Source organism: Haliaeetus albicilla, chromosome 3 (genome assembly GCF_947461875.1).
Source record: "Haliaeetus albicilla chromosome 3, bHalAlb1.1, whole genome shotgun sequence".
Lineage (NCBI taxonomy): Eukaryota > Metazoa > Chordata > Aves > Accipitriformes > Accipitridae > Haliaeetus > Haliaeetus albicilla.
This window is the reverse complement of record NC_091485.1, coordinates 3721257-3747999: the sequence shown is the minus strand read 5'-3', so window position 1 is coordinate 3747999 and position 26743 is coordinate 3721257. Positions and strand designations below refer to the sequence as shown.

Below are 26743 nucleotides of genomic sequence, written 5' to 3'. Positions count from 1 at the left end.
ATGAATTTCTCAACAATAGAAGAAAATTCTGTACGAGAATTTTGTAACTTTGTGGCTTGATATTCTGATCACAACACAAAACGGGAACATAGGCTCCTCAAGAAAAATAGTGGGAGATCTCCTGCCCTTGTCAAATGACGCTTAGTGGGGAAAGCAGTCCTAAAAGAAAACTGGCTTTTTTCCTTAACACTTTAAAATATACCCTTTAGGTCTGCTTTCCAGAAAACCTAATGCATTGATTGATTAAAAATATTTTCCAAAACTTTAAGAAGCAGATTTACACGTGATTATAGATTTCAACAGACCTAAAACATGCTTTATAGCTTTCTTCTTTTTCTTACGGCACCATATTCTTATGCAGTTACTTCAGATTTTGAAATGATGCAGTCAGCATGATTTGAAACTCTGCTTTGTAATGCTTTGTAACGACAAGGCACACTTTTGTTTATAGGTTCTAAAGCATGCCTGCTTTATATTACATCTAGTCACATCAGAGGTCTTGTTCAAAAAGCTTCTTTAATACCACGTAAATTGCGCAGCACTATTTACATATATATTATATTGCTCATACCCAATTTTTCTGCTTTTAAGATGGATATTGAATTAAATGTTTTAAGCAGCTGTATTTTTATCTCTCTTACGATAGCACAATCAGGAAATGCAAGAATGTTTTTCAACCCCAATTTTATAAGTGCCATGTTCAGCTGGACTCTGCCCCGGATGCCTTTGGGAGGTGTTAGCACTTTGCACAAAATTCACGAATCTCTCATAAACACAAGAACCAGGCAACCCAGAAGTCTGTCAGAAAATACCTTCAAAGGGAGCTAAACTGTACTCCAACAGGTTGTCAATTATATCTATATATCTTTTTTTTCAGCTCTTTTAAGGTCAAGTGCTTCAGATACTTCTAGTCTGAAGATTACTTTCCTTACTCTCTAAGTTTGTTCGCCAAAAAGCATAACGGTGAATCAGAAGAATACTGCAGTACAGTCCAGCAAAAGATGATGAGTGTGGCTATCTCAACCCGTCAGAATGAATGACAGGAACAAAATGGCTTTACTATCAAAGAAAAATGCTCCACATAACCTTTATCATTTTGCCAAAACCAGCCACCAGAAGAAACCAAAGAGAAATTCCAAGTTTGGACTTGCCAAATGAATCTTTCACTTAAAATCCGGAAAAAAAGCATTGCTTTTGCCAAACATTGCTAATATTGCTGAGGCCTCGCGTGAAAAAGCAAGAGCTCCGACTACTTGGAATTCATATTTGATGTAAAACTTGGGCTTGTTCCCACTTAACGCAAATAAAAGACTGCACACTACCTTGAAGCTCTTTAAATTAAAAATGATACTGACACAGAACCCATGCCAAATTAACTCAGCTATGATGAAATGATTACAAAAACATGCTGTTATGAACGGTCTTGGCACTTAAAGACATGATGAAGTCTCCATAACACTCTGAAAATTTGTTAAAATGAAAATAAAGACCGGTTTTGAAGTGAACATTTTATTTCCGAAATATTATATTCTTAAGGAATTTAAAATACTAAATATAATGAGATACAAAATCAAACAGATACTTATATTGAAAAATATACTTTTTAAAAAGCTTTTAAGATGACACGTTTCTAATCCTGACATACTTCAATGTCATAGACTAAAAAATATATTTGGTATGACCTTTTGGACAATAGTGTTTGGTCTATAACATAACCTTATAATATTAACTTGTATTTTTCTTCACTAAAAAATTGAAAAAGCTTTTCTTTCTAAAACAGATAGAAAAATCATCTTACATTCTCTCTCATGGTTCATTATGAGATAAACTAAAATCAGACTCAAAAGATGCCCTTAGCAATGCCAGTAACCGTTGTTAAGGACAGCGACGTTGACAGGTAAACAGGAATTTACATCATACAGGGTCTCATTTTCCAATCTGAAGTGTACTACCTCAAATACTTGAGCATATTATATGAATACTCTCCAGCCCCGATTATCCACTAATGAGAACCAGTATTTTGAGAGTATATGAAGATTTTTTGAAGGGTACGTTTGTTCGACAAACAGCCACAGTTCTACCAGAAGTAGCTACTTGAAGCTGTAACAGATAATTCCCAAACTCCCTTCTGTATCACATACATTAGGAAGCAGGGATGTCGAATTCTTCAGGGAAAATTATGTTCTGAAACTGTCAGACAGGCTTCACTTAAAAACTAAATTCATATACAGATATGGGTTTGTGTGGATTACTTTTCCCTCCCCTATCATTATTCTTCAACCCAGTCAACTTCAATAAAATTTATTAGGATAAATATTTAAACAACATTTCTGTGAAAACAGCTGATCAGCTGGAAGACAGATATCTTACTGGTGTGTTCACTGGAAGCACCGGGTACTGCGTGCTCAGAACTACCTACTAGACTTCAAATAACCTACATGGAAGAGAACATTTATGAATACCCAAACTGGGAAAAGTCATGATGGGAGGTATGGGAGTTGTGGGATGGGTGGGAAGAGAGGCTTAGCACTCACTGCTAAATATGTGTGAATACCAAGATTAACCTGTGGAATATGTAAATCCAAAGAAATACAAATACTTCCCAGAAACAGTTGAGCTGAAAAAAAAAGAGAAGAAACCAGAAAAGACTCTTCGAAACCTGCCTAATTTCCTCTGAGCACACAGTCCATCCACTTGGCAAGCTCACAGGGAAACCCAACTTGCATCATGGTGACTCTCAAACAGTCTTTCCCTGGGAATGCCTTGAAGAGACAATGGTTTTCCCAATCTGTGGCCATGAGATGACCAGACTGTTTCAGAGCTGGAACTCCTTCTTTGTCCAAAAATGTCAAACTTCAAGGACTTTCTTCTGACCCAGAAGACCAACTGCCAAACTTTTCTATTAAATGGTCTACCATTCACCATCTACTCCTATTGTTCAGAAAAATCTTCTTTCTGGCATTTTCTAAATTCTGAATGCTTAACTTTGACACCTGTAGAAAGCATTGTGTGTTTTGGAAATCTGCAATTCTGCAGTCTTGCAGAATTGTTAAACGTTGTTACTCTTAGAATAAATGTCTATTTAAAACAAAGCAAAAAACACTAAACTAACAGCTTGAAACCCTTGCACCTACCTGTTGCGGCTGAAAAACATTATATGTTGTCATCCTCCATTTGGATCCATTAGTAAAGGAGGAGAGATGCTCTTATTGATTTCACTTATATTCCATTTAGAAATGGAATGTGTCATCCTGAATTGCATTTTAGGATCACATTGGCAGTATGCTCTAGTTCTCACCAATGTCTTCTTTTCCACTTTTCCTGACCTGTTCTCTACAACAAGTTTCCTTCCAGTCCTGCAACATTCCCAAGTCCTTCCCCTTATCCAGTAAAACCAAGCTTTTCATTCAATTCACTTTCTTATCATCCACACCTCTTGCCTATCACATTGGCTACTTCCCCACAGGACCCAAAATCCTGCTGATTTCAGGTCTCCTCCATAACGAACACTCACATTCAAATCCATGCCCTTCCTTAAACTTAAATTCATCAGTCACTACCATACCCTCCTCAGCTCTATGAACTATCTTTTCGGCTAATCAATAAATCATTTCCTCTAACCTCAACCTAAATTCTAACACCTTCAGAACAATCCCACTACATCTTGGTTCCTCATCAGATCTCTCCCATGTCTCTCTCACCCTTTTTCAGTTTTTGATGTGGCTTAAACCTAGTCTATTTGTCAATTACTAGGCCAATGTTGGGCCATCACCCCAACCCATGGTTTCCTAGCTCCTGTTTTCACATCCCCCTCCCAGTCTTCCTGATACAGAACTATGCCACTGTCTAATGAGCAGCCTGTTTCCACGTAAGAGTCCCAATTTTCTTCTCTCCTTTCCTGGCAGGTTCCAACCACTAACTCTGCCATAACTCCACATCTGGTCCTGCCTTCAGACACACTGAAGGGACAGGAAAAAGCTTGTAGACCATAAAGAGAGAAGACCCTAAGAAGCAATTGGCTAATTGCACATTACAAATGAAGTCTTAAAATTCACTTTTGCCAGAACCTGTAAATTATTCCCTACGTTAAAAAAAGAAATCACAGAATGGACAGCCGTTATTTGCTCACCTGAAATATTTGTTTCAAGGAGAAAAGTGCCCGTCTCAGCTCCCGTCCATTGGAATTGTAAAGTTTTTCTGGGGAAAAAAAAAAGCAACAGAAAGAAGTTCAGCATAAACAAAACCAACAACAGGGCAAAAAAGTAGTAGGGTTTTCAAAAGAGTTGGAGTGGAAGAGTCATAGTGCTTGTTTCTCACTAGGTACACTGCTGTTAAAGAAAGCAGCTTTGTCTTTTATATCTACAGGACTCATTCATTAAAAATGTAAAGTAAAACCAGGGTTTAGTTGTCCATAACTGCAGATGGCATCTCCCAGGTAAATTCACAGTAGCTTTAACAAGATCAGTGAGAAGCAATGCTCTATGGAGTTTTTGAAAATGCCTAGAAATACTGCTCTTTCTGCATTAAGGTAAATTTAGGGTTTATTGACAGTACCAGATTAGTCTCAAAAGACTCAACTGAGAGCACTCTTTGCTATTGTTATCAAAGCTAGAGCCACTGAATCCCATCCTTGACTGCCTTCCCTCTAGACATTCTTTTCTCATGTTCTCATCTTTCTATTGTTAAATCCTTTTTGCAATAGCAATGAACATTAATACCAGAAATAGTCGGACAGTCTGTTCTAAGCATAATTCAAAACAGTGTTTTATTCTCATGAAAACTGATCTCGATCTTTTTCTAAATGAAGCAGAAGCCTTCTTTTCATCATCCAATACTGAAATATATTACTTCATTTATTCCCATACTAATGCATACTTGTAGAAATAATTTAAAGAAGACAAAAGCAACTCCTCTGCTACCTTTCTGAACCCTGCCAAAACATTTGTGCCTTTGGAAGAAGTCTTGGAGTGTACATCTCAAGTTTATTATTGCATATTGGGAGTGATTTGTGACTATGGAAGGATGGAGCAGAAAGTATGTTCTTCAAATCCTCCTGGTCTACAACGTTTGGCATATCTGATAGAAAGACTATATGCAACGCTTCTACAGTCCTAAATTGAATTTTATTACACTAATGCAATCTGAGGACAATTACAAAGGAAAATCAAATCTTCACGGTCACCTCCCATGACACACTTTGCCTCACCCACAGACCATCACGGAAGGACCTTCTCTGCGATGGACAGCAGCCAGCATGTCATGAGATCAAAGCTGGAATGCCCGTGGAGTGGGAATGTTCTTATGAGAACATTAAATATCAACCCCCAAAGTTTTATTTCTTACTTGCCCTTGTCTACTTCTCTTCTAATTACTACTTTACACTACAAAATCAATTTTATTTCCTTCTCTCAGGAAGTAACAAAAAAGGCCTAGCATTGGAGGATTCGATGCACTTATAACTCAGTAATCATTTTTTTCTTCAATCAAAGAAGGCAGGTTTTAATTTTAGAAAAACGTCTCTTATTCCCAAGTCATCGTCAACCAAAGAAAAAACGTGAAGTAAAACTTCAGCAAAACTTACACTTTTTTTTGGTAAACTTTGAAAGTAGTTTTGTTCATCCCTAATTGCGTCTGATTTCAAAGGCAGAATATGTAGAACTGGCAAATCTATTGTTGTTATAAGTTGTCTCCTTCCTTGCACTGTTTATAGATTCCTGACAAAACATTGGAGGAACGATTTCACTTCAAGCCATAAACTTAGAGGCATACTTTAATTACTCTCACTTAAAAACGCACTGGCATGTGAAACTACATTTCTTGGCAGGATAAAGAGTAATTTTGTCAGGAAAGCTTAAAGAATAATAAAGGTTTTTTAAGACCTGGTCTGTCAACTTTACATGCCATATTACACAAAATATTCCTCTTTGAAAGACACCTCCATCTGGCATTTGTTATTACTAATTTCCCTCTATTCATAATTCACCAGCATCATTACAAGCAGAATCTCTCCAAACAAGGCAGTACATTATCATCTTAATTAAGAAAGGCACTGCTTCTTAAAGTGTTGGCAACTTTGTACGTAAATATCAATGTCCTAACAAATGCCATCTGTTGGTCTTGGTCTTAAACAGGAACAATCATCATCCCGGCCCGCGGTAAAGTCCTAACGAACCATTGTTAGGATACTACAACGCTGGTTGCTTTCATTGGTGCGTGCAGATTTTTGGTACGTCTCAGAGGAACAATGCCAAACATTATTCTCCTTGGTCTTTTCACAGAGCGTAACATCATCCTTGGCAATCGGCAAAAACAACGCTCTCCCTGCTCACATGTAGCAAAGAGGACAGAAGTTATTAACTGCAGCTTAAAAAGGGGTCTACCATTAGAGCTGAAGAATCAATAACTACTGGAAGCATGAAGTTTGGCAACAGCAGGGGCAACAAGACAGCGGCACGCGTCGCAAATGCTTGAGCGGGTCTGACACCCCTTTTGAGGAGCAACAGCCCAGGTAAGTCATCTCATTTCGGGTATCTGCTACCAGGGCGCAGCAATCTACACAGAGGCAATGCACGGTCACAGATCCCTCCTCATGTCAAGCTGATCTTGTTGAATCAGCTCAGAAGTACAAGTTCCTAACCTTCTTCACCTGATATCCTTACACGTAGGCAATATACTGACCACCTACATAAGTCTCGGCACCCACTTCTTATCGTGCTGGCAGCCATCAGAAACATTCACAGAGCATAACCCAAGGAGGACAGTGAGACTGTCACTCCTCAGCATCATGCCACATCAGAAGATGTTTTGGTTTAGAAAACCGCAGTCCAGGGCGAACCTCGCCCAGGGCAGGAAACCCTGCATAAGCCAAGGTACTGCACGGGTCACCTCATAAAACCTTGTACTTGTATTGTATTTCTGTGTGCTGTTTTCCAGAAAATGATAAATGCACACACAGATTACAGCTCAGGGACACTCCGTAAGATGCTCTCAAGGCCTTACAGGATTCCCATTTGTCAACAGTAGCTTTAACACCACAGGGACCTCGGGGCTCATCCCAAAAGCCCCAGACTGCAACCAAGGCTATGAAATGCATCAGCAGAAACTGAAAGGCAATAATCACTCGTAAGCTCTTTCTCTATGGTAGAAAATCAAATTAAAAAAACAGAGAGGGAAAGGCACATTTGCTTACCATGTTTTCACACTGAAGACAATTCAGAAACCAGAGAGCAAATGCTTTTTAATGCTTGCTGGTTTACATTAGCAATTTAAAGCGTTGCCCTCTTTTAAACAGACTGAGAAATAGCCTTCCATGCTAAAGCACAGAGGTGACTGTAATTCCCACAGTGCATCCCTGGCAGAGTTGTCTTTAACTGAAACGAATGATGCCTGTGGTTTTGAAACAGGAGTCCAACCTGCTTACTATCACTAGAAGCAAAAAATTCGAGGTGCTCCAAGGACAGCCCAGAAGACCTACCTGCTCACTGCCTTGTTGTAACGTGTTGTAGATAAGCTTGAATACGTGTACACCAGGACTGCTTTATGCCAGAAACTGAAACTCTGAACTTCAAAGCAGGAACACTCGCTGCTACATCTCTCCCTGAATGTTCAGAAGTCTCTGGCCCGTTGGTAAAACACATCTCTCATCCTTGCCCAGGTCAGGTACAGGTTGGAGACATACTACACTCACACATTTCAAGATTAGAGAAGATAAAACAGGCCAGGGAGTTTGAGATACCTGACTGTATCTACTTATTGATGACATTTCTGGCAGTTATGTCCTGATAAGCTGTGCTATTGCAGTTCTTTTTTACTACTTTCCTTCAAGAAACAGCTGCATCTGTGGCTGTGAAATAGGTTTAACTGAAGATAGCAAGATGATAGAAAATTTCCCCTGGTGGTTCCCTCTGATGTTAACTAACACTAGAGGGCACTGCTTATTTCTTTATTTTATTTAAAAAAAAAAAAAAAAAAAAAAAAAAAAAAGGCACTCTTGTCCCTCCATGGGCTTCCCACTGATGGAGCAATGCTGTTTGGGATGCTGAGCTATTACTTCATTAACCTTGAAACCCTGGTTTTTATCTGTAGACTGTAGGACATCCTGAAAAATTAATAAGCATCAGCACTGCCAACCTCAAACATCCAAAGTCAGAGTCAAATCTTGTGAAACTATCTGATAGAAAACCAGATACTGGTATGGCCTTGAGTTTTATTTACCTTTCTGTGACAAGCAAGAGTCACATTTGTTAAAATTATCTTTCACATCATAACGGGTAGGTGTATATCCTTGAAAGACAAAAAGATTCCCTTAGCTTACCACTTCTTTCTACAGGCAGGGTGTCAAAGACAACCAGGCTGTGATACAGATGGACACACATGAGAGAGCAACCCACAACTGCCTATTTTCTTGCAAAGGCAGCACACTTTGGTCGAGAGAAGGCTTCACACTCTAAAAGAAAACCATTATTTATTACTCCAGGTTTTTGTTTGCTTCTACTTTTGTAAAAATAACTCTCCTGGAGAGGAAAGGGAAACAATTCATGGTAGGTGAAAAGGGATGCCTCTACGTGAATTTGGTACAAACGTGGAGGTGGAGGCAAGGCAGTTTGGTTTGCAATCGGCATTTTTTCAGAAAGCAAGAGAAGCCTTTAAAGATCTTTATTTTATGGGACCACTGGTAGCTTTCAAAGGGGATTCTATGTTTTCAAAGATGACCATCAGAAGCTCAAATTTCCTTGGGTATTAAACTTTTTCGACTACACGGGAAAAGGGACTTTTTAAAGAAAATAGTAATTGGTCTTTATATTAATGAAAGTATTGACTTCTCTTCTGCTTTCTATGGGAAAACGAGTGTTTTCAATCCACAATAATAAAAGAAAGAACAGAATTGGCTGAATATTGCTTGGTTCAGTCCCATGTGTTACACCTGACCTCTGACCGACAGGGTACCATCCTCCTCCCTTCCTCTTCCATCACACCCATTGAATTAGTCCCTGGGATATAGTAATTTATGTAGCATCAGCCTTTTGAGCTATTGGCAAAGGCTCCTGAACATCTGGCTGAACACAAATGGGAGTTGCTCTGCTTCACTTGCTGCTGCCTGAATGACCTCCACGTCTCCCATCCATGCCTCTTTTCTTTAAACTATAATTTCAAGATGAAGCTCCTTTCCTTACAAAAACATAAAAGGGAGATTAACTCCATGTTTGATTACATTAGCAGGGTACCTAGTGCAGACCTAATTAAACAACATTTGAAACATTTCCTGCCATTCATTTCTAAAGTCCTTGCATGGGACAGAAGTAGCAATATTGTCTGGCCTCCACTAGCCACTTGCAAACAGGCTAGTACTTAGAAACTAAAAACTTAATTCTTGTCCCTGCAACAATAAATAAAACATTATTTCAAGTGCTCACTAGGAAGAAATATTAGTGATAGAAGTAATAGCAATAGTCTCTTAGAATTTAAATGAACTGCCTAGGTTTCCACCAGCACTGATGGGGGGGAAAAAAAAAATAAAGAACCCAGAAGAATGTTTATAACAATTAAAAATAAATAAATAAATAAATAAATCTTTCTGTGAATGCCAAGTACTCCACTTCCAAGTTTATTACTACACTCTTCCAGTTTTAAATGGGTGTTATTCTGTCTGAATGGATTTACACAATTATAAAACTGGGTAAAAATTTGAGCAGCACGGCAAGTAGTCAGGCATAGGGGTGTAATCCTGTGAACAGGTTTCAGAAAGCAGCCTGGTAGACTTCACTGGGTTACTCGAGTGGGCCCCCGGGTACATATAGTGCTGCAGATCTATAAAACAACTGTATATAAAACTAATTAGTGCAGTGTGCCAGTCTTTCATTGTATGTCAAACAAATTAAAGCAGTCCTCTAAGAAGAGACCTGGGTCCTGTGCCAGGAACAGGCTCTCTTTTTAGTTTTGCTTTTGTCCACAAAAGCCAGTCATAAATGTGTCGGCCAGACAAGGCACTCTCCTTTTCGTCCCGGACCCCCTAGAAAATACACGGAGAAGGGATTCATTCACAGGCACATTGCCCCCTATTGCATTAACACAGTTGCTGCTTCTGCTGAGATTACTTCATTTTGCATATTACAAATCTTCATTTTTTTCTCAAATCTGATCTTATTTTCTCTCTATAAATAGTTAGTCATGCATTAATCAGCGCAACGCATCACATGTGAACTCAAGCTATATATTCTCCCGCTGATCCAGGGATAAACGATCAGGAGTTACCGAGGAAAAGGAGTTTTCCTACAATAAAGGACCCGAGGCCAAGCAAGGGGCCGTGTACAACCGTGGGGAAGCCTGGCTGCGCAACGCCGAGCCCACGTCGCCGTCAGTGCCGACTGCTTTGGAGGAATGTGCAGGCTGCCTCCAAGGAATGCCGCTCCGGCTCCCTGTCAGAGCAAAACCTCCCTGCCCTCCTTTTCATTCAGACACGCAGCAGCTGCTCAGCTAATTATGTGAGACAGTGGGTCCCCTCAGCGAGCTGGGTCCTTTGCCCCCGCTGGGAGAGCGGGACCCTTTGTGGGGAGAGGATCCTGTTACGGCCGCACATGAGAAGAGCTCCCCTTCTAGCTTGCATCCTTACTCCCTTTCTCCATAAAGGACTTGCAGGTGGGGAGTGGGAGGAGGGAAAGCCAAAAAATAGCCTTGGACATCCTTTCCTAGCCCGTACCCTAAAACCACGCTGGCAGAGGCTTAAAGCAGAGGGTGCAAAGAGCCACCTGCAAACCCCAGGGAGCCCGTGGCTTTGGACAGGCAAGCAGGGAGAACGCCACGGTGGGATCTCCACGGGGAATGAAAAATACCCGATACAGCCAGCACGTCAGAGCAATTCTGTACACTCGTGCCTAATGAGTTTCCTGCCTCTTCAAGGGCCGAAGTCTGCTTTCCTGCTGCTGCAAGAAGCAAGGGGCACAAACAGTCCCCTGGATTTCCATGGGGAGAGCACACAGGGCAGAAACCCCACTTTGGGAAGAAGGACTGGAGCTAACCTTTTTTTGAACATTTCTCTGAAGCGCCAAACGTCCTAACTTCTATCACGAGGGAATCAACATAAAACTGTCAGCACAGGAACAATTATACATTTAAATACAGTGACAAAGGTAGCCAACTCCTCCAGGTGCAAGTGTCCTCCCCATGAAGCATACGCCGATTCTTGCTCCTGTATTTCCAAGAGAGATGAAATGAGATTCAATCATTTGCGGGAAAAGGAGTAACAATAAGAAAACTCCAGAGGACCGAGGAGAAAAACAATGACCCTGAGGATGAGGAATCAGGGACATGCGACAACAGAGAAACAACACAAGGAGAGTACAGCAAAGCAGAGGGGAGTCAGTAGGAGGGAGAACAGACAGCAGGAGAGGTGAAGGTCTGGAGTGCCACTAATATGAAAACAGTAATACTTAAAGAAAGCAGTAATGCTTAAACGATCACCTACAGAGAACTAAACGTATTGGGAAGCATGGAAAGACTGAGTGAGAAACTGAATCACTTGTGTAAAACAGAGAGACAGAAGTCATTCCTTCAGGGTAGGTCCTTTTCCTTCTGAACATGTAATTCTGAACGCCCTGGAGACTGCCCCACCTTGGTTCCAGGTTCTAGGCAATGCTTGAAATTCATTACCAACATACAGATAAACTACAGCAACATCTAAGTAATTCAGTGAGATTTAAAAGAAGGAGGTTTTTACACTTATAGCTGGTAGAAGGGGCTTTCCAGTCTTCATCACACTCCACCCTGGGAGCCTAATGGGTCTAAACTGATCTCTCCTCTCGACCACTTCTACCAAACTTCTGATTATTCTGCTTGGCTTCAAGCAAACCATGTGTCACGGAGAAACCATTAGCCAGAGTTTCCCCTTCACAAAGCTCTCAATTTCTGTCCCTTTGCTCCTGTAGACCCATCCACATGCATGTGGAACTAGGAAGAACATTTGTCACACTATCTACACATTATGGCAAACAAATGCCAACGATTTACGCTAAAGGGAGATGCTAAAATGCAGCACCCGTTTATATAGTTAAGTGCAAAAGGAAACCTTAGTTTTCATCTGCTGGATCCTGGGGGTTACAGCTATGGAAGCTGGTACTCTCTGCTGCACTGCATTATGCTACGATGATAAAAACTGAGAGAGTCAAAACTTCCTTTCGCTATTTCCATTTCAATCTTACTTAGTGTATTAAGGCCCTGCTTACTCATAAGCAAGCAAAAGGACGTATAAGCTGCTGTAGGCTGAGAGCAGGGTGAAGCTGGCTGACAGAAAGGACTAGTACTTTTCCCCTTAGCTTTATACCTCCGTGCTCGCTACTGTTTTCCCAATTCCGTACTGCAGAAACCTGTCTCAGTTGTATTCTACTGCTGCTGTGGAAAAAAGGACATAAGCAATAAGTAAGCCCAGCAGCAGGAGAGCACAACAGGAGAGCAGGTTTTACTTAAATTATGAAGTAAAAATTAAAATGGGACATCTTGCAAACTAGAATACAGAATTCCCCTTTACAGTTACATTTCCCGTCCAGTCTGATACCTACTGGTAACTTTGGACACACGGGGAAATCCTGCTGTTGGAAACAACAGCAGTGAAGTAAGTACACTGTGTAGGTCCATGGATAAAGTACAGATCTAGAACAGACTGCCCAAACAGCTCGGTCCTCCTTCCTTCCTTGAAATAAAAAGCAACACCAGAAAGGCATATTCGAAAGTTACAGCCTTGCCAACATATTAACAAAATAAAGATTCTCTGCCTTTTCAGCCTCTTCATTCCGGCTATGGAACAGGCACTGTAGCGTACTTCCCTACAATGATTTATTTATACAGGTCGTCTCCACTGCAATGCAAAAGGAACTAATATGCTCTTTAGTTCTGAAGAGCAGGAAACAGTACTTTGGGTTGATAACTTCAAAGAAGGGCACTTCTGAATGTCCAAAAAACGCTGTGACTGCTCTTCTGTAAAAGTCAAAGGGTTACAGAAGGGAAAAGGCTGCGTAACAAGGTCAAATATTACAGCACCGTATTACAGCAAGCGGTGATGGAAAAGACTTAAGAGGTCATCTTGTTCATCCCCCTACTAATGCAAAATTGTTCCCTAGAGAGTAATACAGTAGGAAAGTAGTTGTTATACTAAAATATAGGTTACATAATTCAAGAGAATGGGGCCAGGGAAAATTGCTCGAAAAGAAAATAATATACAAGATCGTACTGCTTTCTTTAGAGATTACTGTAACCAGTCTAAGGCTAAAAAATAATCACAAAAAAAATGTGTGTTGAGGCCAATCTTTAACGTTTGTTTCAGTTTACAACTAGGTCTCCAAATTGCTGACTTGCATGCTTGTGCTTGAACAAGCATATCAGTGCCTCTTCAATTACAAGTACTTAATAACAACATGCTAGTCACGATTTGAGTGTTCTGGTCTTATTCCATTTAAAAACAGTGCCAACGTGCTGCCCTGCATGCTCAATCAGTATTAGTAAACAAAGAGCAACAAACAAATTATAGCAACCTATCACCAAAAAAAAAAAGACAAAATATTTCAGCACACACCTGTTATCCCTAGAATTATGGAAGCCTTATCTGTGCTGACAGCTTGGCAAGAGGCAAAACATCTGAGCGCAAAGACATCACAGGTTTGTGCCAAGAACGTGAATGAGCTCCTGAGCTTCAAGTTCAGACCAAGTTTTACTGTTGCATAAGACATGCCAAAATATGTCAGAGGTTATCTCCAAGACTAGGTTGTTCAGTGATCCCAGCCCATCCTCAGGGAGTGCATCAGGACTTATCAGCCTTCAGACCTTAAAGGATGCAGCCTCCTAATTAACTGTATGCATTCGACCCCATCAAAGGTTGTTTGAAAATTTAGACAGCAAGTATGGACCACTAACCTGATAGCAAGGCGACAAGCAAAAGAGCATCAGCAGACGCTGATGGTGAAAATCTGATAAATCTGCTTCTCCTCGGACTGCTGCTAGCAATTGCAGTGGTGTGTGCATCTTTAAATACCTGAGCCTGCATTGCCTACATGCATGTGAGACTCACAGCCATGCTGCTGGGGGCAACAGGTTCCAACTCAACACTGGGGTTTTTTGACCGTTTGGAGTGGCCAAGACCAAGCATCCACCACAAAATCCTCGCATACAAAAAACAGTAGATGCGCCTGTGACCGATATGTACAATATATATTAAGGACTAACATTTATTTGTAATTCAGCATCACCCAGAAGCATCAGCCACACAGTCATGAAGATCCCTTCTGGAATGCTTCTAGAGGGGGGACCTAACTCCAGTGGAGCTTCATCTATAGGATTTTTTCCCCAAAATTAATTAAAAAACAGAATAATCAAAGAATTCCAATGGAAATGCCACAGCATCTCCAGGATATTTATTTCAATATTTCACTACATTTACTGATGATAATATTGATTTCTAAAATAATTTCTTAAAATTTAAATTTAATTTTCAGACCTCCTCAGTCTGAAAACTCTTGTAACGTCTCCATATAACAGCCTCTTCCTTATGTTAAACAACTTTACTTGTAGCTCATCTTTCTTAAACCTCTGATAGTCCTTCTTGTTCCTGTGTACATCCTCTGATGAATTCACATCTTTAAGTGCCCAAACCCAGACACAGCAATTCAACTGAGGCTTTACTGATTTTGAGTAAAGAGGAGAAAGAGCATTTCAACACACAAAGACTTGGTTTTGCTTTAGTATTACAGTCACGCAGCAAAGAACAATCCCATAAGTAATAGTCTCATAGTTCCTAGCAGCTGTGATTTCAGACAAAAACATTAGGCTAGTTAACCAGCTTTGTTCAAATAACTTGATCCGTCTTTTTCCATGTGTCTTCATGCGTTTTAGGGTTCTTGAAGGATGCTTCTTTAGGACACTCGAAGGATAAAGTTAAATTAACAGAAATTAAGTTAACAGAGGCTGATTTGCAACAGAGAGGGAGTGAAGAAATATCAGATGTGCAGAAGGACAGAGTGCAGCACAAATACTTTTAGCAGATGTCAAAATAATTCAGGGTCAGCAAGTTTCCCATCATTCTGCAATTGCTGGGACACATGAAAAATGCACCATTTTGGCAACCGAAAAGGAAAAGAAAACCCCAGGAATAAACTGGAACAGAACCACTAAGATCTCGAGCTAAATCCATGCCAACACGTGAATGGCATCTGATGGGGATGCCAGGTCGAGCACGTGGCCGGTCCTCACCAGCAGTAGCCTGGGGAAGCTCAGAGGTCCCTGCTGTCTGCTGAACATTTCTCCCGGGTCACACTCGGCACGTGTTGGGCGGCCGGCACATTGCTCCTGCGTCACCTTACGGCAAGAGGGACGTGAACAGGCAGCCTGAAAACATGGCACAGGCACCGCGATAAAAGGATAACACGCTAGGAAGGGAAGTAACGCCACGTGGGGGCCATCACACTCAAGCTTCACGTGCTGCACCCGACGGCCCTGCAAAAAAACCCTGCAGTTGCTACCCTTTACTGCTGTGCAATTTATTTGTCCTTCAGCTGCTATTTTTTTTTTGCTACTCAGACTGTTGCGAATATAAAGGCTTCTCCAGCAGCGGGGATACACCTTCATACTCTCATAAGGACCTGTACATCAGACCGCAAAGATTTAGCGGTGGAAGTAGCTAGGTACTTCACACCCTTATAAAAATGTGGTAGAAGCAGGATGCTGCTCCACTTTCCAAGCACCACGATTAGGATGAAGGGAGGTGCCCAAAGCCACACCATACTAACATCAGGAAATTATTGATAAAAGACTGTGTTCATCAAGTGAGAACTTCGCTTTTGGAAATTCTCCCCCGTTTCCACAGATGAAAAATATCCCAGATTTTTCCCCCCAACCCTTCCACATAAAGTTTTTCTAACAAGTAACTTAAATGAAAAGTCACTCAAGCTATTGGGTTCCTTTCTATACGGCTCAGTCCTGTGCTGGTTCAGGGCAGTCTCCAGGCAAGTTTGCAATGAGCACGAAATAGCACGTTTGCAGCTTAACAACCCAAACAATTCTTTTTAGGACAAGCAAACCTCTACGTCTGTATTTGTTAAAAACAGTAACAACAACAACAAGTTATTCCTGAAGCACCTAAGAAGAGTTTTCCTTCTACCCTCCCCAGAGGAAAGGCTATTCTCACAGTGCTCTCCACATACCACCTACCATCCATTTATATTTTCAAACATTCCTCAAGTGCAATTTCTGTTTACTGTGCCGTGTGGCACTTGGCCTGAACTTGTTTAACACATGTTCGCATTATTTATCCAAACTCATTCATCACAGTTGTAAAACATCTGACAGACGATGGAGGTTTTCCAGTATGTATCAGGCCTCTCGCTTAATTCAACCGCTGATTATTTCCACCTCTAAGTAATTTGACCAAAGCCACACGAAAGCATTCAGCTATACTAAATCTTTCTCCGTTCATTATTAATTCAGTCACTGGCTGTAAAAAGCTCTAGCTCTACTTACCTAATTCATCAGGAGAATATCAACTTTATACACACACATACTATATAGATACACACACATAGTATATACACACATTAGTTACACCTATTATATATGTTTATAAATACATATGTTACATATTTTAGTTATACATATTCTACGGATATAAATGCAATAGTTTCTTTTTAGGAGGATCCATGAGATAAGAAAACCTTAATTGCCGCATGGATTGAAAACTGTAATTTGTAATATAAATACAGCCAGCTGCTATGCAAAGTGTTTCTCTATGCAAAATATAAGGTTCTTCCACACTGGTGCCTCCCCTTCCCTCCTGTTTGTGGAGAATGGGAAGAGCAAAGTGACCCTCGGGGCCACAGCTCTGGTCCTTCTGCTCTGCTAACCTAATCCAGGGTTGTATCAGTTTCACAAAAAAGAAATCTTACACAGGTTATAAGCAAGTGAAAGCTACAATTAACTCTTCAGAAACACAAGATTTTGTGTTCCTGCTCTTTCCGCTTTACTATCCTTCTCAGCTACAGCTACCATCATTTCCACTGTCCAAAGCGCGTTGCAGCTCAAAGACTACAAATGTGATGATTAGGGCTGGCTCTAATGTCCATCCAGAAAAAGACAGGCAAGCACTGATCCTGATGCAAAAGTGATTCATACACGAGCGTGCTGCTCAGTCCTTCCTGATGTGCTGCATCAAGTGATTCAACTGATCCTGCATTACTCACCTATGATGACACACTCTCTTCTCTACTCCTTCTATCTGCTGATACCAATAAACAATTTTTCTTGGGATGCGACCCATGAAAACAGTAATTTACTGTGAAGCAAAAGCCAGTCTCCCAGCAACTACAACATCTGTAGTCCCTCTGCTAAAACATGAATAATTTCCAATTTCCTGCTGTAGGCTAAAAGCTTACAGCTATGGGCAGCAACGTGTTACCATTTACTGTAGCAGAAATAGGTCTTGTTGCAAGAGGTTATACCAAAAAAGTTAACCACTTGCTCTGTCTGCTGGACGAATGCTCAGATTTCCTTATTCGCATCCCTAAGCAACCAGTCAACATCCCTCAAGCACAAGAAGATGTGGAAGTTGTCACCCTGACTAATCCCTGCTGGTGAGGCCCTCCAAATTCTACAAAACTAAATGGTTCTCTGCTAAACCTTAAGGTCATGAAACTACAGGTCCTATTTCAGCCACAACATTACACAACCTTAGCTACTTATCATAATCACGTACGAATGCATACTGTATATAAATTAAAAAAAAAAATTAACCAGTTCTGAAGTCTTTATCCTTGGAGATGTTCAATACCTGGACAGTCTTAATCAGCCTGCTCTGGCCGACCCTGCTTGGAGCAGGGGAGTTGGACAAGGCACTCTCCAGCGGTGCCATCCAACCTGAAGGACTGTGTGAAAAGTCTTCAAACAGTTCTGCATAGTTTCTCGTTCAGTTGACAGAGCTGATGCATGCACATACTACAGCATACATGCCACACGCGTTCAGCTACTTAATGCAAAATTTTAAAATTCCCAGCCATAGGAAAACATAGTAACATAAAATTCATAAATTCACAAATCCACTTAGTATAAGCATCATGTGCACTAAGTCAATGTAGTTTGGAGTCAGATCCTGCAACTGGAAAGTAGAAACTGTTCTGCTTTCTGTGATCACTGAGCACAAGTACTGTATTGCCTTTTTACTTCTTGCCTCTTGCAGGAGGAAAACCTTTCATTGTTCCATTTTTTTGCATACTTTGCATTTCTCATTAATCATACCAACACAAGCCTATAACCACGAAACTAGAAGCAAGCAAACAGCTAGGATCTGCAAGAACATTAAAAGGAGCAGATCCTCCCTTCAGGGTTCCTAATAGGCTTTCCAGATTCAAAAAACCATAGTTCAAAAAGTGTCATACGTGCTACAAGAATCCAAGATCTATTCACTGTTCCTGACAAACCCACAGCTGTTTGTTGCATGGTTTGGCTGCCTTGTATATTACTTCCCCCCCACCCCGAAGAACTGTGTAAAACATTATGAACTACATCATCACATTTTCACTTGACAGCCCAGGTTGCTTAGTGCAGACCTCAGAGTAAATAAATAATTCCCTATCCTTTCCCACTTCAGGAATCCTATACAAACTTTATGTGTTGTCAGACTGAACCTGAAAAGAACGCTGGATCACTTCTCTTTTTTCGAAATAACAGATTTAGTTTTGTACAGTTTTAAGTTTACGCTGTGTTGACGTTACTCGGTGGCCAGGAACCACATAGAGCAAATTATACACGATTTAAGGGACTCTCGCAAGGACAGAAGTGTCCTGGGAGAGAGAGGTCCAGGGAGAAGCCAAGGCAGTAAACCGAGAATGAAAAATCTCCACTTCTCAAATCAACTGGATTTTTGCCACTGGCTTTGAGAGTCTTTATGTTGCGAGGACTACTATGGATCTGACTCCTTTGCCTCCCTCCACCCCCCACCCTGTCATTATTTTTAAAGTCCATACAGAACCACTGGAAAACAAGGATGATGACGGGGGATGAGTACAAAAGGCAGCTCCAGCAAGAAAACAAGAGGGTTTGTACATCTGATTATATTCTATTACATTCAGAAAATAGGAAAATGTGGTTTCTTAGAAGAAACACGGGACATATTATTACTACCATCTACAGAAGAAAAAGCATGAAGAAACAACCAGTTGCTCAAGGTTGCCTTAGTGGCACTCCTAGTCTGCAACCAGTACTAACCCTCCATACAGAAAGCAGACAGTCAAGTTGAAGAGCAAAATACCATAAGGGGGAAAAAAAAAAAAAAATCTTTTTTCTTTAGACTGAAGAACTATTTCTTATTATATACTTCTTTTTTATTGCTCCTGGCTAGGCTTTTTATGCAAATCAGTGCCCTACAGTCTACTGCTATATGCTGTATACAAGACCACCTCTCAAGTGTGTACAGAAAACTTCAGCTGGTGCAGAATTTGGCAACTGGCTTGTTAAGTGGCATTTCGATTCATGAGCATATTAAAACCATGATGCATAATCTGCTTGGGCAGCCTGCTAGTTTTAAGATGTTAGTCTAGACCTATAAAGCCCTAAATGTCTTGGGACCTATTTATCCAGGGATTGAGCTTTCTTGGAGGTTTTCCAAGGAAACAAAAGTTATAATCAGAAAACGTCGGTCACTAAGTTGGAAACTGCATTCAAAGTCTCTTGCAGCCAACAAACTTTCTTTAGGTTCAAGATAGGATCCCATAGAGGTTTGCCTAGATTCACTGTAGCTGAAGACCCGGGAAGGATACGGTCTTCAGCCCTAAGACGGTGCTGTGGGAAGCTGTGGGGCTGCACCATGGTGAGGCAAATCGGACGGGAACAAACTGCAGGTCCTAAAAGGCTGAGAGCTCTTGGAGCCCAAGCTGCGCTGCAGGCACCCCAGAGAGCCCAACCTGGAGCCAAAACGCCAAAAAAAAAAAAAGAGAAGCGTGCATTTTAGCCACAAATTTAAGAACGGAAAAAATAATTTGTACTCAAAGTACCTTTACTTTAATATCATTTTTCTGCAGAGGTATTAGGATGGTATTTCCTGAGCAGTTTCCAAGCTATGCCACAGAATATTGGGTGTGTTTGTGAAAGCTCTGTCACTCCTCGCTCCCTGCAACTTCAGGGGTTTGCATGTCTGGAACAATCTTATTTTTTTCCGGTGTTTTATTAGCAGCCCCTTTCTGAGAAATGCCAGGTGGCACCATGCCCAGAATCGCTTGCCAGCTAATCTCAGAGGATTGGGCATTATGCCATTTGAATTAAAAGAGCTCAGCTCTAACTCACTGATAACATTTAAGAATCAAACCAATGAAATGGGGAAACAAAATGAATATGAATAATCTCTGAATGCACACAGATGATGTCTCTTACTGAAAATGTATACAGTTATGGAGAAAGAAAAAAAAAATCAGCAGCATTTTTTTCTCCAAAACGTAAACAGGGTTCAAGTGAGAATAATCCGCTGTGAGTTCATTGGTTTCTGAGAATGACAAAAAGAAAAAAAGGAATTTTCACGTTTAACTACAAAGGTAATGTCACAGGCTTCCCTGCAACAAGGAGCTCAAACTTCAGGCAAGCTGTGCTACGCCACTCACCCCACGAAGTGCAGAAGAGAAAGAGGGAGAAAAGAATTTGCATCTGAAGGGAACAATGGAGTTTTCCCCTCAATCCCTTCACTCTGGCATTTTGACATGTCCTTCCTAAAATAAAGATGGTGTTTAATTTATGAAGACCAGTAAAATCATAAACAGCCAGTTAAAAAGTCTGCATAATCCTCTCTAACATTGTCCACATCAACAATAAAACATGGGATACTTCAGCACGTGCACGTAGACGAGCAGGCAAGAACAGACTAACGATTCTATAAATCAGAAACTGTTTTTCTATCACAAGTTTTTTGGTTTTAGAGGCTAGAAATTCCCACGTACAGCACAGCCCACAGGAGGGGTATGGGAAGGAAAAACACAAGGCTAATAAGGATGTGACTATTAGGAAATAAAACAATTCAAAACCATTTCCTATAACACAATTAAAGAAAAATATGGGAGGCAACTTTGGCTTACTCCGACTGCTGTCTTTATAAAGCATATCTGCAATATTTACATCTTCTCCTCTATTCTTTCGGAGACCATGAGTCAGTAGAGGACAGTTATTTTTCCTTCCACTTCCTCGTGCACGCCTTGGAAGGTCAGCTAGCCTCCCTCTTGGAGTATTTCATAGTTTAACTAACAGACACAACAACTAATCAAATTAAATAAATCATACAGAGAAAAATGTCCTTTTCTTATGACATAACAACATTTTTTATAGGAGAAATAACCACTGAGAGGGGAGCTAGCAGGTCTCTCTCCATCTTACAAGCAAGGCACCTTCCACAGGGTAAAGCAGTTTTAACTTGGTCAGAACAAAACCCCGCAGTTCAGACAGATGGAGGCCCGTAAAAGTCACTTGGTTTTTCAGCCCCATTTGCTAAGCATGGACATTAGCCCTAGCCAAACATCTCAGCACCCTTCAAACAGAGGCGGACGTTTCAGAGAGCACGTAATCTCGCGTGAGACGCTCGCCCTCTCCCCGCGAAGCCCCTCATTTGCGGGGGGCTGCGGGGATCCGCTCGCCTTGCTCTCCCCAAGGAAAGAAGGGACAAGACAAGCATCTGCCGGAGCCGTGCCATTAAAAAAGGAGCTTACACGCAGGCAGCTCTGCCCATACCCAGCAAGATGCTTTCAACGTCAGCTACCTTTGCCGTGCAACGTGCCGGGTCGCAGCTGCCATCCGGCCGCGATACCCGTATTTTCCAGACTAACTCGATTTCCCACCCAGCGCTGTTTCAAGCCACCCAGCAACCACCCTGGGACGTTCGGCTGGGAATGATCCAGAGTAAAAGAGCTGGCCGCCGGGATGCGCAGCTCTGGGAGCGTGCTGTCGCACGTGGGCACCGCGAACCCCGCTCCGCAAGCCTTGCCTCGAGGCACCGACGCTGGCCTTGATGGAGGAGAGACGTAACGCGAGGCTTGCTGCAAAAACCCGTCGCTGGCTCCCGCGATCCGCTTTTTCTGCTGCAGACGCAGCACGACAGCCCGTGCTGATGGAGCACGGGAAGGAGAGGAGCCCAGAAGCGATCCCTGCCAGCGCTCCTTCATCCTTTCTACTGGCACGGCTTGCAGTAATGACCACATTAAAAACAAGTTAAAAAAAAAAAATCAGAACGCTACCAAAACACTGAATTTCATATGTATTATCTTACTTCCAAAACACGTTTTTCTTCCAGCAAGAATCATATCTGACTTGCTATTGACCCAGACAGGAATCAGAAGGAAAGGGACTAGGCTTCTGAGGTACTATCCAAAAAACTGCTTACGACCTAATTTATTAGCTACTAATAATTCATACTTTCAGTTTCTGGGGTGCTTCTTCAACTCTTAGCAAAGCTTGCTCATTACAAGAGAGGCAGCAAAACAAAACCAGAACTAAACCCCACTCCAATTAGAGCAGAGCAGATCAAACCTAGAAATTAATAAAGGACAAGAAGCATAATTACAAATGACACTTGTACGAGGTCCCTTCCCATAGCCCAGCAGTATGTTTTCATATTGATCTTCTGGCTGCTGTAGGACTGGATTAGTTACAGGGCTTACACTGCCAAAGATAGTCAGATTTTTAAATACTTCCATACACCCCACTTCTTTCAAGGGCATAACACACCTTGCAGAAGTCCTCAGGACATCACATGCTATGGATAGGCAGGAATTACCCGGATCTGTGCTCTGCGTCATATGAAGTCCGTCATCAATACTGAACAATCACATAAGATGAATTTACAAGAAATTTTTGGGGAATGCTTAACATACACCCAAACACAAACTTCTGCAAATAATCAAAGTATATTGTGCCATTCGCATCTTTCTGGTGTCCATTTTACTCACACTTTTGAGCAAAATACACTACTGTTTTCCTCTACCAATAATATGGCTGGCAGTTTATCAAATACTTGAATACCAGAAGAGACATTTCACTGAAAAATTACACGCCCTGAAAGATGTAAAGCAAAACCTGCTGCAACTGCTTTTACTTTGGCATGCTGGCCTTATTCCCAGCATGAACGGATGTGACAACAGACAGATTACAGTTTACAGATTATGAGTAAAATACCATGGATAAACAAGTTGGCTAGTTATACACGATCAGAGAATCGGCTCACTTCAAAATCTCTGAAGCTAGGAAACAGTAATGTAAGAAAAAGAAAAAAAAAAAAATTACAGTTCTTGTGAGAAGCAACCCAGGACCTGAACTTCAGATTCAATTACTCCTTGAGCCCTGGATTCACAGATGAGCCTGAACGTGGTAAACGTGCTCTTTCTACAGACTATCTAAACAAATGAGACTCCATTATGCAATTAAAATCAAGTACCATTTTTCTGTCATTACATCAGAATTTGCCTAAAGAAATCAACATTCCTGAAGCTGGAGCACTCTAGCCATACTACATGTGCTGTCGGAGGCAGGTTAAATCAGTTGGGAATCCTAGCTGCCTAGTATCTGGCTTCAATTTTCCCTGGTAGTTACTTCCTTTGCACTAAACTACAGTAAATCAGTACACTGCAAGGAGTATTTCCTTTTCCTTTTGAGGTGCTGTCCTATGAAAATGCTAAGTAAAAGAAATCTTTTACAGGTAGAAGGAAATTGTTTCCCAGGCTACAGCCTGCAGAGCATCACTGCACTACCTACCCGCCAAAAACTTTTGCCACTAGATAAACACGTTTGTGAGTCCCCTGGTCATGTTTTTGTCTTCTCTCGCAATGCTTTCTGAAGGGTAAAGCAAAAGATCGCGAATAGATTTGTGTAAGTGGTTTGGCACGGGAACGACTTCACACGGCAGCCTTTCCGTACCACTCCGGCGGGGCAGCAGTACAAAATGACACTGTGCCAGTTTGCGCTGTCTGGACCCAAACTACTCTCCCTCCTCCTGTACACCAAGCCTGCAGAATCCACAGACAAAGTTCTGTCCAAATCTGAAGAGACTGAGGGCAAAAATAATTTTTTTTTTTTTTTCACCGACAAAACAAGCACAAACCCCACCGAAAAGCTAATGTGAATTTAGTAAAGCTACAGAGATACGGTATGCACACACACCGTTCGCATTTTCCTCTCTTTATCTAAACTTCTTAGTCAAAAGTAGCTTTCATGACAAGCCCTTAGTTGAAATTCTTGAATCTTCTACTCATTTGGCTCACTTAGATGAAAGCCCAGAACATAAAAACTTTTGTTTTCATGCCATCCCCAGCAAGCGGAACCGAAGCAAAGACTTGACAGCTATTTTATGTTTGAAATATTGGCTTCAAAGCAATGGGGACAGCACAGTGTGGGTGGGCCTGACACTACAGCTGTCTTAAAACAAAGAGCCTATATATCAAAAAAAGTTCACAAGAGAGAGGATTTACCCGGAAAGAATTACATCCAACAGTAATGAAGATGAGGAAGAGGACATGCACACATGTGAGTTCAGGGAAAGCTGGGGGAGAAGAGTAATGATGCAGCTAAAAAAAAAAAAAAAAAAAAAAAGGATACTTAAGAATGTTGTATCCAATTCCAGCTGTAACCGTTTACATGGAAAGTATTTTTAAGAGCTTTCTGACTGCATTACAGTATTTGAGCAATACTATATAAAATAGGAATAGGTACTTGAGCTAGTAATAGGGCGAAACACTCAGAAAGGGAGTCACTTAAATTACATCTCTGTTTTCAAATAAGACATCCCATGCATATACAAACTAACTTAGAATAACATTCATTACGGAATAAAAATGTCGATGAGGTGGCTAAAGTTTAGATCATGCTTTCCATCTGTATACTCCATTGCAATGGATTCAGGGTGATTTTGCTCTTTAAGCAACGAGAAGCAGGAAACATACTAAAATATCACACCCACACAATTCTTGTCAGCGGGTATTATCAAAATAACAGAAAGCCTAATTTTATAAACAGAAGTGAAACAGATGAAGATTATGGGGGCAAATCATTGCCACAATTCTCAGTGCCTGTGCCTGAATTTGCAAATAGAGTTTATTACAAGTAAATATTTTGATTGCAGCATTAGTTTAAAACATTTGACAGGTTTTCAGGTACAGGGAGCTGTAACTTCCCAGAGCCTAGCTTCTCTCCTCATACTGTTCCATCTGCCAAGCCAGCAAGCGTGTTCACACACAGCAGCACTATCTTCCTACACCTGCCCCAGCAAAAAGGCTCTCAAGAAGTAAATCGACGTGGGCTCATTTCTGTCGCTCCCTCCTGGGATCACACGGGACAACACAGCACAGCTGGACAGAGCTACCTCACCTCTGAAGGATCCACTTTGCAAATGAAAGATGATGAAAATTTCCCCCGCTGTTTCGGAAAGGCCACCGGGGCACCACGGTCCACACGCTGTGCTTGAAAACGGCATTTCGTCAGCTTCTCAGAGGTGACCTGGTTCACCTTTTGGACACGGGCATTGCAGATTTGAGACAAGAAGCGAGGACCATAAAGGCATATGCCCAAGTGATGCTGAAGTCCATACCCCAACACCCCCCTTGGAAAAGACGGTATTCCAGGTTGTGCTGCAACATGCCAGACCACGCAAGGAGCCTCTTCCTTGGAGCTGGGAGCTTTGATGAGCCCACCACACGTACCCACCGCTCTCAACAGCCTGAGCTGTGGCTTTTGGGTCAGAGGATCCATGCGGCCAGCAACAAGTAATATCATTAGCATGGACAGGAGCATTAGTTCAAAGCGAATCAGGCTATCTTTGTATTGTAAATCTCTCCTCTCTCTCACACACGCGTGCACAAAAACCTGCTGTTCACCATCTCTTCGTCAGTGATTTGTGTGTAGAAGCTGGGACACTTCAACTAAGAATAACCATTTGGTGGGGGCAGAGGCAGCTACTTGATACCTATAGAAAGAGAACATACACAGCTCCGTTTGCTCCCAACAGGGCATTTCACTTCAGGGGTCCCCACGTAGATGAAAGCTCAAAGCCTCTTTTGCAAACCTCCCTTTGTTTTGTTTTTCCCCTTTGCCAACTATGACGGCTCTAGAGTGGCTGATAACAAAAGCAGATGTTTACAGCCACATGGGAGGCTTCTCTGTATACAGTGGCTACTGCATTACATCGCATTAGTCACTCCGTGACATCTACCATATGTATCACATTGATCAGTAGGCATTTTAAATCCCATTGACAGGGGTGGGATTAGATGTGCACAAATATTAAAATGTAGACTCCTTCCCCATCTGGTGATTGTAAAACGGTTCTCTAAAACACTGGTTTCCTTCAGGATCCTTGTTCTCCCAACTGAAAAGCATGCGGCCAGTTGCTTGTCATGTTGAGAAACAAAAAAGAGGTTTTCCTAGTGTTTAATGTGATTGCAGGATAAAACCTTCACACTGTCTGTGATATATTTTAGAACGCAGAATTTGTCTTCTATTTCGTGTATTTCTTAAGACAGTGCAAATAGCTCTGTCATTCAACTGACACCCTAGGTAGTTTTCTCTATTCTGTAAAATGCAGAAAGGGGGTTCTGGAAGAAAAAACAAACCTCTTTAAAATGACTCACTGATATATTCAGATCACTGCTACCTGGCCCTGGCTGGGAAACTCAATCTGTGAATTGCTTCCTGCCATCTACTTAATTTTTGTTGTGGTTTTGTGGGTTTTCCCCTCCATTTCAGCATGGATTAGCTT

The 26743-nt window shown here is 41.4% G+C and overlaps 1 protein-coding gene across 10 annotated transcripts in view; it reads right to left on the bottom strand.

Moving 5' to 3' along the window:
- Positions 1–26743, bottom strand: part of FHOD3 (formin homology 2 domain containing 3) — a 393264-nt gene that overhangs the window by 211544 nt on the left and 154977 nt on the right. For all 10 annotated transcript variants that reach the window (XM_069778694.1, XM_069778695.1, XM_069778698.1 and 7 more), the window contains exon 4: positions 4130–4197. In XM_069778694.1, coding sequence (XP_069634795.1) covers positions 4130–4197 — 68 coding nt within the window. The remainder of the gene's footprint in view (positions 1–4129; positions 4198–26743) is intronic.